We start from the raw sequence: 15,622 nt of genomic DNA, 5'->3' as shown, positions 1-15,622 counted from the left end.
CGTCATCTCAGCAAAGATACACATGGTTGAGTGGAAAGGGTATCTGACGTCAGACTGGCCCGAGTTGCAACCCTAGTCCTGCCACTTACAATTTCTGTGGCTGTCATCAGTAACATCTAAGGGCCTCAGTTTCCTCTTCAGTAAACCGGGGATGATGGTGCTTAATGAAGCAGTGTATTACACAGAGGGTGTACATCCTAACTGGCAACGATGAACTTCATCATTACCTCCTTCTGATTCTGTGCAGTGCAGAAAGGGCTCCCATGGACTCTACGGATTATTACTGAACCCATATATAATGCTGTAACTGCACAATCCAAGAGCTCTTTGTGCACAGGGGTAAAGGAGACGTACTGAGAAGTCCAAAGGGGCGACACAGCAATTGGCATGTAGAAATGGCAATTAGATACAAAAAGGACCACTGCCTGAGGACTTGAACAAGGAAAAAATGATTAAAGAACTGGACACCTTATACTAAAATCCTGTCATGTCACCTAAAAGACACCTGAAGCAAGCTCTAAGTCTTAGACAATTTTAACAAGTTCTGCCCCTGGCTCCTCCCAATGCCTGGAGGCAGATAAGAGCGTGTGACACTCTGTAGAAAGGGCTGGGGTGCCAGCTGGCTTACCTTGGCACACGCCACAAGCTGGGAGGTGGAGAGGGCGCACTGGGTGGCGGCAGCAATCACCCTGTTCTGTAGGACTGTGTCCTCAGCCACTTGGGCAACATTCTTTGCCTTTAGTACCAACATGGCAGCAGCATTGGCAACAGCTTTGGCCAAACTCATTAAGACGTCCTAAGAAAAGGGAAAAAAAAAAAAAGTCATTCATATTTTCCTAATCACGCTTCACAGCCTGAAAGTAAAGTGTGGTGGTCCACTTAAACATTTTATTAAAATTCCATTTGACCTTTTTCCTTCAGTACTTTAGAAAAATATTTTTCCATTTATTTTTCTGAAATGTCCAGTTAGCCTGAGAGCTAATTAAGGAAGGAGACTTACATCCTAATAACACAGTCTCCTATACATTAAGTAGCATAGGTTTCAATCCAAAATAGGTTAGTGTGAGGGAAAGGCTTGTATTTTAACCACTGACTCACATTTGTGCACTTAAACAACACTTAGGATCTTGACAACATCTCCTGAGTCTGTGGTGGATCAGCTGAAAATATACACTATGAGCAGCAGGAAGGATAAAATTCACGGCCTCCATCATCATGCCCCACTCTAACTTGAAAATTTATTTTTCTGATTTCTACTTTGCACAAGATCCAAGCTGTCATCAGAAATTCAGCCACATCTCGGCCTCCAGAGGGCAACGTTGAACATGCACGGATAGCACCTCCAGCTCAAGAGCCCGTGAATGCTCTGAACATAAGTGATTCTCAGTGTTCTGTAGCCTTCTGGATGGAGATTAATTATTATGAAAAGTGGAAAGGGAGCTTACATAAATAAACCAGCTACAAGAAGACCTCACTGAAGATGCAAGGAGCTCTGCGCCTTTAGAGATCAGTTTATGCTTCAAGCCAACATAAAGGCTTTCTGCCTGCAGGATGGAGAATCCTTTGACTTAGCCCATCAGATGTGTCACCCATTTCTGTGACCTGAAGAATCACCACTGCTACGTTTAATTCACTTCTTGGCTTTTAATACTGAAGGTCATTTATTTGGTTTGGAAATGCCTTCCCAAACATATAAGCCATTATTATTTTGAACATGTCAAGGCTTTCTCCCAGAGGAAGTGTGGTCAGAAGTCTTTATTAATTCATCAGATAATGAAAAGCACTTTTGATTCTGAATGCAAAGGGCACCACAGAGTCTTTACAACAAGGTATTTTATGAGAAGATATACTGGGAAGGGTGTTTAGCCTGTACAATTTTATACAGAGCAAAGACTATATCTTATCCAGGCAAATCAGAAACCCATGAATCCACCAAATAAGCAGCTTTTAAAACGGACAACAACAAAGCAGCCTGAAAGGAACAGTTTGGTCCAGCCTTTTTTAGGTCTCTGGTGTTTACTGGATGTCCAAGGGAAAACCACAGCCTGTGGTGCCGAAAGCTGAAGATGCCTTTGGGATCTGACTGGCACTCATCTGTCATACAACTTCTAGAAACTGCTCCCAACATGGTCTGCAAAGTTACAGTTCTTGGACATCTATCTCAATGCTCAGTGAAAACAAAATTTGAATGTCACAAATTATTATCAAGATTTTTAAAAGCAGTCTTCCCAAAATGGGTCAAAGTATTCCTTCCCTTGATAGGGATCCATCTTTTCACCCAGGGACCAAGATTTGGTCATGCAAACTCTTGACTGTTCTAAAGGGCTTTGTTAGACTCATTTATAGAAATCCTGCTCCTCCTATTAATTTTGTCCCAGAAAAAAAAAAATACAGTTAGAAAAAGAACGTGATACTATGGCTATAGTTGCTGACAAGGCCCTTGTCAAACTTTTCAACAAGACCACTATTATGCAGCTCATGTAAAATAAATCTTTGTTAACTCTGGGAACATGCAGTACATTGAAAACTCAATAAAAAGCTCCAAGATAGGATCTCAAGAATCAGAAAAATAGAGAGTAAGAAATCCAATGTCAGTAAGCCAGGGGCTACCCATAACTGGAGGAGGCTGTAGGATCACCTTACTGTCCTGGTGTTTACCTAGAGAACGGGAAACGTTCAAGCCAGGCCTTCCCCTGTTAAGAAAGCCTCCACAGGACCGACCCTAAACTTGAACCTGCTTCCCAAGCATGTCTGCATAGAAGCAGATATTAGGAGGCGGAGTTTGCATTGCAATTAGAGAAAGCCCATGTGCAGCAGGGAAGACGCAACATAGCCAAAAATACATACATACATACATACATACATACTCAAGGATATACGAGATGCCTTAACGAAGGACTGTGACTTCCCTCTCAATCTTCCCAAACACTTTGGAAAATAAGTTGACTGCATCAAGATAATTAAGCCGAGTAAACCAACAGATGGATCTCGTATTTACGCAATTCCTAAGTAGGTACCTACCTACAAAAATTACTTGCTCTAATACAGAATGCACAGGACACACAAGGGTAGTTTGGGGATCTGACTAAGGGGAAGTCAGGATGGGGACATAATTAGCTTGGCTTTACTGAGATGTATTTATGTGGTCTACAGTTAATTCTGTTTATAGTTATTATTGGACATTCCAGCACAGAAATGGCTTCCAGAAATACTCCTACCACTCTTTATGGGTCTCAGCCTCCATGATCACATGAATGTTCATGCACTGAATGTCTCATTGTATTGCAGGATCTGAATGAGTGCTATGTTCCCAGCACCCCAGGAATGTGGAGAGTAGAGAAGGTACATGTTTCATGTATCCACAACATACATGACCATGTCTCAGCGTAACTGACACATCTTGAGGTGATGAAGTTCGGCAGTTCTAGACAAAATAGCAAGCAAAATTGCCCCCTTTGAAGCAACCTGAACGCTAATGGAAAGTTGAATGATCCTTTAATTCTGAATTCTACAGAAATCCCAAACATTGAACCTGACATAGGATTTGGAAAAGGGCATCTTCCAGAGAACAAGGGCTCAAACTATAACAGTTTAATTAGAATGTATTTGTATGTTACTTGTAAAATGAAGACTTAGGAGGATGAGGAATGAAAGGCATCTGCCCACAAGTATGTGAAGAGTTCATCTGAGCCTGAAGATCCCTGGCAGAAGGCCTCCGCACCCCATCTGCGGGGTCTGGGAATAGAGGCAAACAGGTTGAGATCTTGTCTGAGCCGGCAGTGCATCCAGCCAGCTGCAAACAGTGGCTACAGCTGATCCCCAGAGGACATGTCCCTGGTATTGAAAAAAAAAAAGGGGTGACAAAAAAGACTGCCACACTTGTGGTTTTGGATATGACACAGACAAGAGACCCAGCTCTAAACACAAAGGAAAGCCTGTCCTATGCGTGAGCAGAGTGTAAGGGAGTGCCCGTGTTTTCACTCTTACATGTGAACTCAAGAATGATGCAATTAGGGACTTCCCTGGTGGCACAGTGGTTAAAAATCCTCCCGCTGGGGAAGGGGAAGCTGGGACGAAGTGAGAGAGTAGCATTGACATACCAAATGTAAAATAGATAGCTAGTGGGAAGCAGCCACATAGCACAGGGAGATCAGCTCGGTGCTTTGTGACCACCTAGAGGGGTGGGTAGGGAGGATGGGAGGGAGGCTCAAGAGGGAGGGGATATGGGGATATATGTATACTTACAGCTGATTCACTTTGTTGTACAGTAGAAACTAACACAACATTGTAAAGCAATTACACTCCAATGAAGATATTAAAAAAAAAAAAAAAGAATCCACCTGCCAATGCAAGGGACACAGGTTCGATCCCTGGTCCGGGAAGATCCCACATGCCGCAGAGCAACTAAGCCCGCGAGCCACAACTACTGAGCCCACGTGCCTAAAGCCCGTGCTCCACAACAAGAAAAGCCACTGGATGTGCAATGAGAGCCCGCGCACCACAATGAACAGTAGCCCCCGCTTGCCGCAACTAAAGAATGCCCGCACACAGCAACGAAGACCCAACACAGCCAAAAATAAAGAAATAAATTTATAAGGTAAAAAATAAAAACATTTTAAAAAAGTAATGTCTTCATAAAAAAAAGAAAGAATAAAAAAAGAATGATGCAATTAAAAACCACCCCAAATAGATAAAACAAGCTTGGCCATGAGTTGATAACTCTAGAGGTTGGGTGGTCGGTATAAGGGTGGTTGTGACATTATTCCATCCATATCTGTGTTTGAAGAAAGTGTAGCATGCTTACTAGTGAGAACAGCTAAGTAAGTGTTTCAAAGTGGTGATGCACGATGTAAGTGAAATGAGTCTTTCAATTAAAAATTCTTTTTCTTTAACACATAAAGATCACACTCCGAGATAATCCACCTTCATCTTTTTTTTTTGTCTCCTCAAGGAAGACTCAGTTTTTCATTACCTTCTCCCTGCTTGGGTCTAAGGCCATCGCTTAGGCTCCAAGGTTATGGGCTGCAAATATCTTACCTGGAATCGCTCATCAGTCTCATTCTCTCCGATCTGCCGCAGAAGATCTCCACTGGCTTGTCCAATACTTCCAGCGGCGGTCAAAACTGTCTGTCGAGGCTACGAACACAGAGCACATCTTAGTGGGAAAGAGAATGCATTGCCTCCCCAGCGTCATCAGACAGGGCAGTGCAGGAAGAAGAATCCTACAGGATGGCCTCCTCCTGCACCTCAGTGAGACTCTTGAACTATCTGCCAGACGGGAGACATCCACGTCCTGGTGGAATCTATGCAAGGAAATGCCTGTGGCTCACAAACCAGCAATGGCCGCATAGATGTGAAATGCTCAAATAATGAGCCTCATTCAGCTGGTAGGAAATTAGAGTACAGACTTGTATCCCCCTTAAATGTGTATTGGTCATGTGTGTTAGTTTCTGAGGTTACATCTAATCAAGTACCCTTGGGTGGGGAAAGGAGGCTTCCTACTAAGAGCTCAACCAGTCTCAAAGGTTGAACCATGGTTTCTGCACGCAGTTCACCAACTCCAAACCCCAGAGGGTGGGAACGTGAGTCGTCAGGATGGAAGGGACAGTTCAGGAAGCAAGAACCGCATGGGACCCAGAGGCTGCACCTCCCTCATCAGAACCCGAGTGACTGATGGTCCCAAAGCTCACCTCTCCAGAAGTCGGCTGCACAGCTTTCAGCAAATCCGACACGGCCCCGGCGAGGGTCCTTGCAGCTCTGAGCAAGTCCTCCCCGCTGCCTACCTCATCGTCCATGAGGGCCGCCAACAGCTTCACGCCCTTGGACATCTCCGTCAGGTTGGAAGAAATGGTGGTGATGGCACATCCCACAGCGGTGTAGTCGGTGTCTGCAGGGTCACCTGGGACAGAGAAGGACCATCACCATCAAAGGAGGGTGGTGAAGGTTGAGGGGAGCCCAGGTTGACAGGAAACAGGGTAACACTGGCAGCAGAACCCTGCCCCCACCAACGACGCCCCCATCCTGCAGGAGTCAGACGTCTCCCCATCTCCAAGGTACTGCTCTTCATGGGGTCCTTTTACCCCGAGGCCTCATATATTAAGATACTGAGCATGTGCACCTTTAAAATTCCCAAGGAAGAATCAGCATCTCACGGCCCTTTTCAGGAGGCTGCTCCAAGGTCAGCCGCTTGGAGAGGTCAACTCTACCCCTGAAACACTGCAACGCTGCTTGGTGAAGCCAAGGTCTTCCCTGGCTCTCATGTGACAGTGCAAGGCTGGGAGTCGTGCTATACAGAGGAGACCATGGCTGGACAAGACAGAAGAAGGCACCCATGATGGCTAGTCATCTAAAGCCATTTTGAGACTGTAAGCTCTCAGAAGGGAGAAACTGGCCTCGCTATACTTTGAAGTATGTCCAGCAGCTTGGCGAACAATGAGAAGAGCTGGATAAGTGGTTTTTACTGATGATGCATGACACAGACAAAAAGGTATGAGATGTTCACCACATTTCTCCTGGGTCAGTGGGAGGAAATGTCTGAAGCATTGTGAGGGCCTAATAATAGACTCTCCTCTCAGAATAGGAAAAATCTGTTGTTTCAATCAAAGAATAAGAGCTTTTGTTTTTAACAAAACCACAATACACCACAAATCCCTCAGGGACTTACCGGCTGTGAGGTTAACAACTGAAGCTGTTCCAGCTGTGATGGCATCGACTTGAGAGTGGATTTCATGTTTGGATTCGTCGACTTTATTCTGAACCCATACCCTAGACGCCTGCAAAACCAGACAACTTCATGACAAAACTGCTGCACAGGATTGCCCAGGAAACCAGAGAAGTTGTGCCATAAAATGAGACCAGCGTTTTGGCCACACTACTTTCACTGGGCCAGCACCAACGAGGCCCTTAAGTCACCTTGAACGATGTCCTGAACAGGCTTCTTGCTCATTCACTCATGCTGAATGGCATGTAAATTCTCAGTGCTTTTTACTCACGTTATGTTTTCTTTAAGATCTTGGAGAGAAAAATTCTGTGGCTTTATGTAGGTAAATTCAATTTAAAAATTGAAAATAATTAGTATCTCATGGGGCTTCCCTCGTGGCGCAGTGGTTGAGAATCTGCCTGCCAATGCAGGGGACACGGGTCCAAGCCCTGGTCTGGGAAGATCCCACATGCCGCGGAACAACTAGGCCCGTGAGCCACAACTACTGAGCCTGCGCGTCGGGAGCCTGTGCTCCGCAACGAGAGGCCGCGACAGTGAGAGGCCCGCGCATCGCGATGAAGAGTGGCCCCCGCTCGCCGCAACTAGAGAAAGCCCTCGCACAGAAACGAAGACCCAACACAGCCAAAAATAAATAAATTTATATATATAAAAAAAATTAGTATCTCATAATAATACCGCACAGTGGCAACAACAACTGTTGCTAATCTTCATCTTGTTTTTTAGAGAATGGGGTTAGAATTAGGGTGTTCTAGCTCATGCGTGTTCTATCAGTGTAGCAATTGTCTTTTGTTCACAAGGTGAATGTCATGTTGACGTGGCACCTTTCCTGGTAGGGTTTTGGGAGGTGGTTGTCAAGACCCCTGCTCTGGATCCAGCTCTACCACTAACAAATGATATGACTTCGAGCACATTTCACCCAACTCCTGTGCCTTTCATTTCTTCTACTGTGGAATCTCACTCAATGGTCTTTTAAAACCTTTCTAGTTCTTATACTTCATGTTCATTTGACCCTATAAATAGCAAATTCTGTTTTTGGCTGTTTCTGGTCTTAGCCAATAAATGCTCATTTATACACTGGTAATGATGATCCTATGGTAACATAAGGTGCTGATCTGCTTCCCAAAACATTCCCAAAATATTAATCTTGGTTCAGCGTATGTCTAGCACTAAAATATTTTATATACTAACTCTTTGAAAATTGGTGAAGCAAGGATATTAAATCCAGATATTTTAAAACTTTCTCTCACAAATGTGCTGGATATGGGAGTCTGCCATATGTATTTTTACTCTCAAGCTCCCCAAAGCAAAATATTTAATGACTTCAGGGGCCTGGGAGAAACAGCACTAAGGATGCTGCATCCTGCAGGTACACAAGTACACAAATGAAAAACACCGAGCAGGGAAAACTTGGAGGCAGTTAGCCTGGCTGGACAAGATGAGGCTACAAATTGTGTCTTGGTTCTGGCCCTACGATGGCCAGGCAGTCTTAAAGCAGTGGTCTTCAACCCTGGCTGCATATCAGAATCACAATAGGGAGATGAAAACCCACTGATACCCAGGCCCCACCCACCGGCAACACTGATTTGTTTGGTCTGACCTGGGCCCTAGGCTTCGTCCTTAAAACTCCTCAGGTGATTTTAACGTGTGAAGCAGGGCAGGGAAGGACAGTGATAGCCAGTGGTTTGCAAGTGTGTACACAAAACAGTTAGGAACTTTACTAAAATGCAGATTCTGATTCAGAAGTTTGGGGTAAGGCCTAAGGTTCTGCACCTCTCGCAAGATCCTAAGTGCTGCCAATGCTGCTGGCCTGTGGATCACAATTTAAGTAGCAAGGGGCTGGACAATTTCATGCAGCAGCAGCTACAGGAAGGCAGCTAATCGCCCTGCCTCGCTGAAAAGCTCAATAGTAGTAACCCAGTGGTTTGTGAAGCATGGTCTCTGAACAAGTAGCTGCAGCCCCTGAGAACTTGCTGGAAATGCAAATTCTCAGGCCCCACCCCAGACCTACTGAGTCAGAAACAATGGGGGAGGGGCCCAGCAATCTGTTTTAGCAAGCCCTCTGAAAGACTGCGATGCTTGCTCAAGTGTGTGAACCATTGGTAAATACTAACAACAAACCCAGCTAACACTCACCGGGCTCTCACTATGTGTTAGGTGCGGGACCGAGAACTCCTTACATGATTGGATTGTTGGGTCTTCACAACAGCCCTACTCAGGGATGACAAAATGGAGGCTTAGAGAGAGTAAGCTGCCCAGATTCACACAGCCATTGAGCAGTAGAGCTGGAATTTGGGTCCAAATGACATGACTCGAGTCCAAGTTCTTAGCCCTTATGGGGTACTGCCAACAGCCCGTAGCACCCTATGATTCTCTCCTCCTGTGGTGCAGCCTAGAGATGGAGACTCCATCTCTTGAAAAAATACGGACTTCCAACTCACCTAGCTGGAGACAGAGATTCACCTCACTGAATCCAGCCAGAGCACAGAACCCTGTTTTCTGCCAGGGCAGAGACATCGAATAAAAACACTGAACAACACTTACCATATCCTGGCCGAGAGGCGGCAGGGAGTCAAGTTCACTGAGGTCGTCCTGGGCCTGTTGGACAGCGTGCATGCTCGTGTTGATGGTCCCCATGAGGGCCTGCTGGGCCGAGGTCTGCAAAGGCAGGTAACACAAGGGGTCACACCACACTCCTGGACTGGCAACACAGGCTCTACATGAGCAAGGAAAGTGGACCTGAGATCATGAGAAAGCAGCCCAGGGTACGTCTCAACAAACTGCCTGAACCAGCTCCTATTTCAATGGGGGGCCAGTAGGTATTATAATACATTAATAGGACACTAAATATGAGTGTTTGCAATAGGGTGATTCTCATCAGCAGAGTGTGGAAAACAAGAAGGCTCAGGAAGAGTCCCTGCAGGGGAGCTCAGGGGACCCAATCCTGGAGTGCTCAGGACAGAAGGTCTCCTGCACAGGAATCACATGGGTGTGTTACATCAGAACTCTTCTTGGTAAATAAGATTCCACCCAAACCTACAGTCAACATGCTTCTCCACTCAAATCACCTCTGACCTTTAAGGCTCTTCTGCTTTCAAAAAGTTCTTGCCCCAAAGCATGGGATTCCAGAGCAGGCCTGAGAGAGGCCCCGAGTCAGGTAGACCAGCACAGCAGAAAGAACCAATGATCCGCTGGGGGGGAAATGTGTGGATCGGAATAGACTTGGTCTACTTCTAAGCCTCTCTGAGGGGTATCTGGGCTGATGAGCAGGCAGGGGAGCAGGGTCCTATCCCTCTCTTGCAAACCACGTGGAGAGGCCACTGGTCCTTGTCCAGCCCTAAAGGACACCTGTGGTCCTAGACAGGGCATTGCCAGAGCCACCCATTTAAAAGAAAACACACTGGGAATTAGGCATTGGGACTGCACAGCTGAAGAGCCAGGATTCAGACAGGAAGTAGTGAGAGTGAGGATGACACACACAACCTATCACCGGGCTGGTGTGGCTCCCTGGACACCAAAGGCAGCATAGTGACGAGCAGGGCAAGTCCCCTGGTAGCCTCACCAGCGGGGGCATGTGGCCTCGGTGCATCTGTCCAACCATGACCTGCTGCTGTGGGGAGGGCATGCTTCCAACATTGAAGGTCTCAGGCCCGCTGGAGCCGGAGCGCATCACGGCCGGCAGTGCCACTGAACCATGCTCCACCTTCCCGGTGCGATTGAACTGCTGCTGCAAGATGGTGGACCTAGGGGGACAGACACTTTGGTCACTGCGAGGTGGCCATTCACAGGGAGTGTAATAAGATACCACAGGTGTCACCAGTATTCACTGCTTCATGCTATGGCAACCAGTTTCCAAGAAGCAAATACAGACAGAATTGTGAACGAAGTAGCAGCACTAAAATGTTTCAGCAGAGCCCTGAGATGAATTAATCCTTTTATAATCAGTAATATAAATAACTACTCCCAGTGTATCTAGTTGATAGGTTCATGGCATTATGCTATTAGTTGTTCTTAAAAAAGACACAAAAAATAATGATGTTCTAGGCATAAGTGAATGTTTTGGATACACTGATCTATTATTTCGTAAATTCTACCTGAAATAGCATTCATTCAACACGTTATCTACTGTGTGCCACGTTCTGTTCTAAGCCCTGGGGACAGAGACCATTTATCCTTAGCTTGAAGGAAGAAGCGTGGAAAAGAACTTAAAATCTCCCACAGCTTAGCTCCCCTTCCCCAGGTCAAAAGCCATTGACCACAAAGGCTGTTTCAACACCTTAGAAACTTTGATGATTGGCAGATCATTTCAACTTAAGTCTGGGAAGACTCCTAGGGCATCTAATAAAAAAATTGTCAGTTTTTTTACTTCTTGATATTTTCCTAGAATGAGCAGTGAGTGTAAAGGACTTTGAGCATATGAAGGTAAGAATCTGAGGGTGGCACAGGTGCCTCATAGCCCAGTGGACAAACCCACAGGGAGAGTCCGGGGGAGTCTGCGGGGTGGGGTGGTGGTGCAGGGCTGCTGAGCAGCTGCATTAAGGCACAGCAGCCTCTGTCCCAGGGTTCTGGAACCACTGCAGGTCACTCCCTGTTGTCCAGGGCAAAGCTTGTGAGCCAAGCTAGGATTCCAAGCAACAGGCATCCACGCAGCAGCATTAACATCTGCGGAGGGGCTGGCACTAGGGAGGGTGGATCTATGGCTCCTCTCGGAGCTCAGCTGCATTGCAAGATCTCAGCCAATGTCTAATACAGGGCGAAGTGGAAGGTCTAGTGATGAGGAACTCCCCTGGACCACTCTTCCTGCTTGCCATGACCAGACCGCACCATGATGCCGTCTGCATCAGTGGGGAGGGTCCCAGCATGCGGGGCTCAGACACTTACTGAGCTGCTCCTAGGAGAAGTTCAAGCACAGCAGAATCCTAGGAAGTGAACAGCTCACCCTATTAGGAAGTACTAGGTTACTAATGTCCATCTAATGGTCATTAATAATTTCAAGAAATTAAGGTCTTTTGCCAGAGGGTAGCAAGTAGTACTTGAAATGCACCACATCAAATTTGGTTCCAACTTGCGTACAAATAAGGGACAAATGGAAAAGCACCTTCAAGGGGATTATGATGCAAACTGTGAGCAAGTGTACAGAGCAGCAACATCAGAGAAACAACTCCTATTACTAGACAACTTCAACGTGGTGGAATATGCTCGAACTCTCTGGCAGTGCACTATAGGAGACATCAGAACACCTGAATCTGAGTCCTGGCTGTGCCACATGCATGCACCTCAACTAACCTCTAGGAGCTTTGGTTTCCTCATCTATGAACTGGGGATGATAAAATCTAGCCTACCTCTTCCACAAGGGGATGCTGCTGAGATCAAGTGAGACAGCAAGATGGACACACACAATAAAGTACAGACAAGAAAAGTTATTACTACAGTTCTCTATTTAACATCAAGGGAGTAGCTGAATAGGTTTTGGTCAACAAGTCTCACTTATTAGATGTTACTTAATTTTAATAAATCTCAGTTTCCTCATTTATAAAATGGAGCTAAATTGAGATTATTCTGAATTTAAAATGATGATAATAGTAAACATTTATTATGTACCAGGGATTGTTTTATGTGCTTTATTAGTAACTCAATCATTAAATTCAAACTTATGAGGTAGTACGATCAATCATTATTCTCATTTTATAGATGAGATGAAAGAGACAGAAAATTCATAATGTCCCCAAGGCCACACATTAGAAAACAGACCTCAGATTTGAACCCAGTAACTCTGGCTCCAGGGTCCATGTTCTTTTCTTGTTCCTCTGCTGCCTCATGACATATGTATCAAGCGTGGCAGGTAAAAGCATCCCATAAACAAAAACTCCTCTACCAGCTAGGCCCCTAGTCCCAAGGTACAGAATTAAACTCAGTCTCCAGGCTCTGATGATAATGATGCAGTTTATGAGATTTAAATCAGAAATTCAGAACAGGACTCATGAAGGCTCACTGTGTCTAACGGTGGAATTACGCATTACATCTTGTTCAGTGTCTCCCTGAAGTCCCCAGCCACCGTCGCCCCAACAAGACACCCTCAACACTGATGACAATGGTCTGGGGACCACACTTCGAGAAGCAAGACTCATCTATCTCATCCACTATCACCTCCTCCACGTGAGGGACTTCAGGGCAACAGCCCCAGAGCTGGCACGAGGAAACCTGCCCTGTATCCAGGGAGAAGCCAGTTCTCCAGTGCTCTTAACGATACTTACTTTTTGGGGGAAACGGACTCTTCTAACATAGTTGACTCCTCATCGCCCTCTAGTCCAAATCTATCTTTACTTTGTTTCTGAGGTAAAACAAGACAAAAACGAAAGTCAGCAGGTCTTGACACAAGACCCTTTTAAGAGGCCTTTTAAAATGAGCCACACAAGCAGATCTGTTAAGGTTTACCCCAGATTCGTTGTATTGGATAATTAATAAGTGATGGGTGAAACAAAGCAATAGTAATGAAAAAGAAATATATTATTTAATACAGAGAGATATATAATGTCTTCTGTGTAACATTACTGCACAATTTTATACAGTTAAAATCAAGACATAGATATGAATATTCCGGTAGAACTTGGCTATTTTTGTGGGCTGTATCTTGAAGCCCTAGGAAAGGTATACCACTATGGCATATAACCCCCCATTAAAATAGGTTAAAAAAGAGAGAGAGAGAGAAGAAAGAAAAGGAATATCTTCAGACCCTAAAGCCAGTTTCTATAGAGGCCGGAAAGCATAACAATTACGTAGAGAGGAAGACGCTGAGGGGTTAGCCAGGCTCATTCATTAGCTAAATGATGCACTATTGCTCATGACTTGGCAGTCAATGACACAAGTATGAGCTGCAGCAAAATCAGAAATCTCCTAGGATATGAGGTTAAAGACCTCACACTTAAGCAATCTTAATGTTAAAGATTCAATCAGTGAATCAAGTACTTTCCATGAGGTGTCTGCTTGCTTGTTTGTTTTTCAGGGAGCTCCATCACCTAAACTGAGTCTTTTAATAAAGAAGTGTTGTCCAATTTGCATCAGTATGAAATACCTTTTTGAGGATGATGTCAATGTAGCCTGCAATCAGCTGGGATATTTGCTCTCCCTCAGTGGTCTGTACTGAATAGTAGCTTTCCTGATACTCCCCAAAATCCTGGGGGGACAAAACCCACATTAGAAGAAATACAGCACATCAGCAGTTTTAAAGGTGAGGGGGTCCAGTTTTGGAACACGTTCTGGCATGGATTCACTTTTTCTTGCTTGCCCCCTCTAAATACAACTGAACACCCTAAAATTTATTCAACAAGCAATGGTAAAGGGCTCTGAAAGCTGGAAAGGTAGACTGGCTGGTGACCTCAGGACCTGAAGAACCACAGTCTGAAGAGTTCTTGAGTTTTGTTTTAGATTCCATACCCCCAAGACTGGGTGCTGGAGAGGGCTGAAACTTGGAACGTCCAACAGTAAGTTCCCAAAAGCCTGTTCTCTTTGGCCAAGGGACCAGGAGAGGGGAAGCCCAACAGAGACCTAGTTGGGAGCCTCAAGCAGCTCCACAACCTAGGTTGTTGCTCACCAGCACCTGCAAAGCAGTGAAAGTCTGGCCATCCCAGGCCCTGCTCCACAACCCAGGCAGGCAGGTGATCTGGTCACTTTGCAGCAGTGGCCACAGTGAAGCCCTGCGCCTCCCTCCCCTCCACTCAGTGGCATAAGTAGATTCAGGCTCAGTAGCTTCTACCTCCCCTAAAAAAGGTCAGCCAGCAATAGCAGGTGGCCCAAGGAAGTACCTTCTTCCCCCACACCCCGAGCACCAACAGGCTTTGAGCAGGAACCCCAGCAGAGTCAGAAGTACAAAGCAATCCAGAATAGCATTGCAAGGGCTCAGAAAATAAACTGCCATTGCAACTCAAGTCCACAAAGACTTGAACACTAGAACACTACACACTAAACCTACAGCCAGAACACTACACACTAAACCTAAACAAGTTGACTGTCTGCTACAACAGAAGATATAAATAATATCAAGAGTCTCCTATTATCATAATCAAAACATCTAGGATATAATTGAAAATCACTATTCATTTCAAGAACCAGGATAACTACGACGTAAAAAAAGATAATCAGGGCTTCCCTGGTGGCGCTGTGGTTGAGAGTCCGCCTGCTGATGCAGGGGACACAGGTTTGTGCCCCGGTCTGAGAAGATCCCACATGCTGCGGAGCAGCTAGGCCCGTGAGCCATGGCCACTGAGCCTGTGCGTCCGGAGCCTGTGCTCCGCGATGGGAGAGGCCACAACAGTAAGAGGCCCGCGTACCGCAAAAAAAAAAAAAAAAAAAATGATAATCAACTGATGTCAATACTGAAATGAAGCAGATGTTGGAATTACGTGATAAGGAATTTTTGATTTTGAATAATAAAAAATGTTTCAACACCCAATTACAAATTCTCCCAAAACAAATGAAAACAATAGAAAGATTCAACGAAGAAACCCAAGTCATAAAAAGGAACCAAATTGAAATTTTAGAATTAAAAAATGCCATAACCAAAGTAAAATGCACAGGATATAAACAGTAGTATGGAAATGACAAAGAAAAGAATAAACTTGAAAACAGATCAACAGAATTTAGTCAAGCGAAACAACAGAAAACAGACAAAATACAACAGAGCTTCAGGGATCTGTGGAACAATTTTAAAAAAGACCTAATGGGAGTTCCCTGGTGGCCTAGTGGTTAGGATTCTGGGCTTTCACTGCCACAGCCAGGGTTCAATTCCTGGCTGGGGAACTGAGATCACACAAGCCGTGTGGCATGGCAGGAAAAAAAAAAAAAAAATATATATATATATATATATATATATATATATATGAAAAGACCTAATGTCCATATCATCAG

The 15,622-nt window shown here is 45.1% G+C and overlaps 1 protein-coding gene across 4 annotated transcripts in view; it reads right to left on the bottom strand.

Moving 5' to 3' along the window:
• TLN2 (talin 2) overlaps positions 1-15,622 on the bottom strand; it is a 443,808-nt gene that overhangs the window by 140,746 nt on the left and 287,440 nt on the right. For all 4 annotated transcript variants that reach the window (XM_029237651.1, XM_029237653.1, XM_029237652.1 and 1 more), the window contains 8 exons: positions 13,791-13,892; positions 12,973-13,049; positions 10,281-10,461; positions 9,263-9,376; positions 6,665-6,773; positions 5,691-5,899; positions 5,038-5,136; positions 629-796 (listed from right to left, as the gene is read on the bottom strand). In XM_029237651.1, the coding sequence (XP_029093484.1) occupies positions 629-796; positions 5,038-5,136; positions 5,691-5,899; positions 6,665-6,773; positions 9,263-9,376; positions 10,281-10,461; positions 12,973-13,049; positions 13,791-13,892 (1,059 nt within the window). The remainder of the gene's footprint in view (positions 1-628; positions 797-5,037; positions 5,137-5,690; positions 5,900-6,664; positions 6,774-9,262; positions 9,377-10,280; positions 10,462-12,972; positions 13,050-13,790; positions 13,893-15,622) is intronic.

The sequence above is a fragment of the Monodon monoceros genome, unplaced genomic scaffold (assembly GCF_005190385.1).
Source record: "Monodon monoceros isolate NGI ecotype Baffin Bay Population unplaced genomic scaffold, NGI_Narwhal_1 Super_Scaffold_21, whole genome shotgun sequence".
Lineage (NCBI taxonomy): Eukaryota > Metazoa > Chordata > Mammalia > Artiodactyla > Monodontidae > Monodon > Monodon monoceros.
This window is presented reverse-complemented; position numbering and strand designations above follow the sequence as displayed.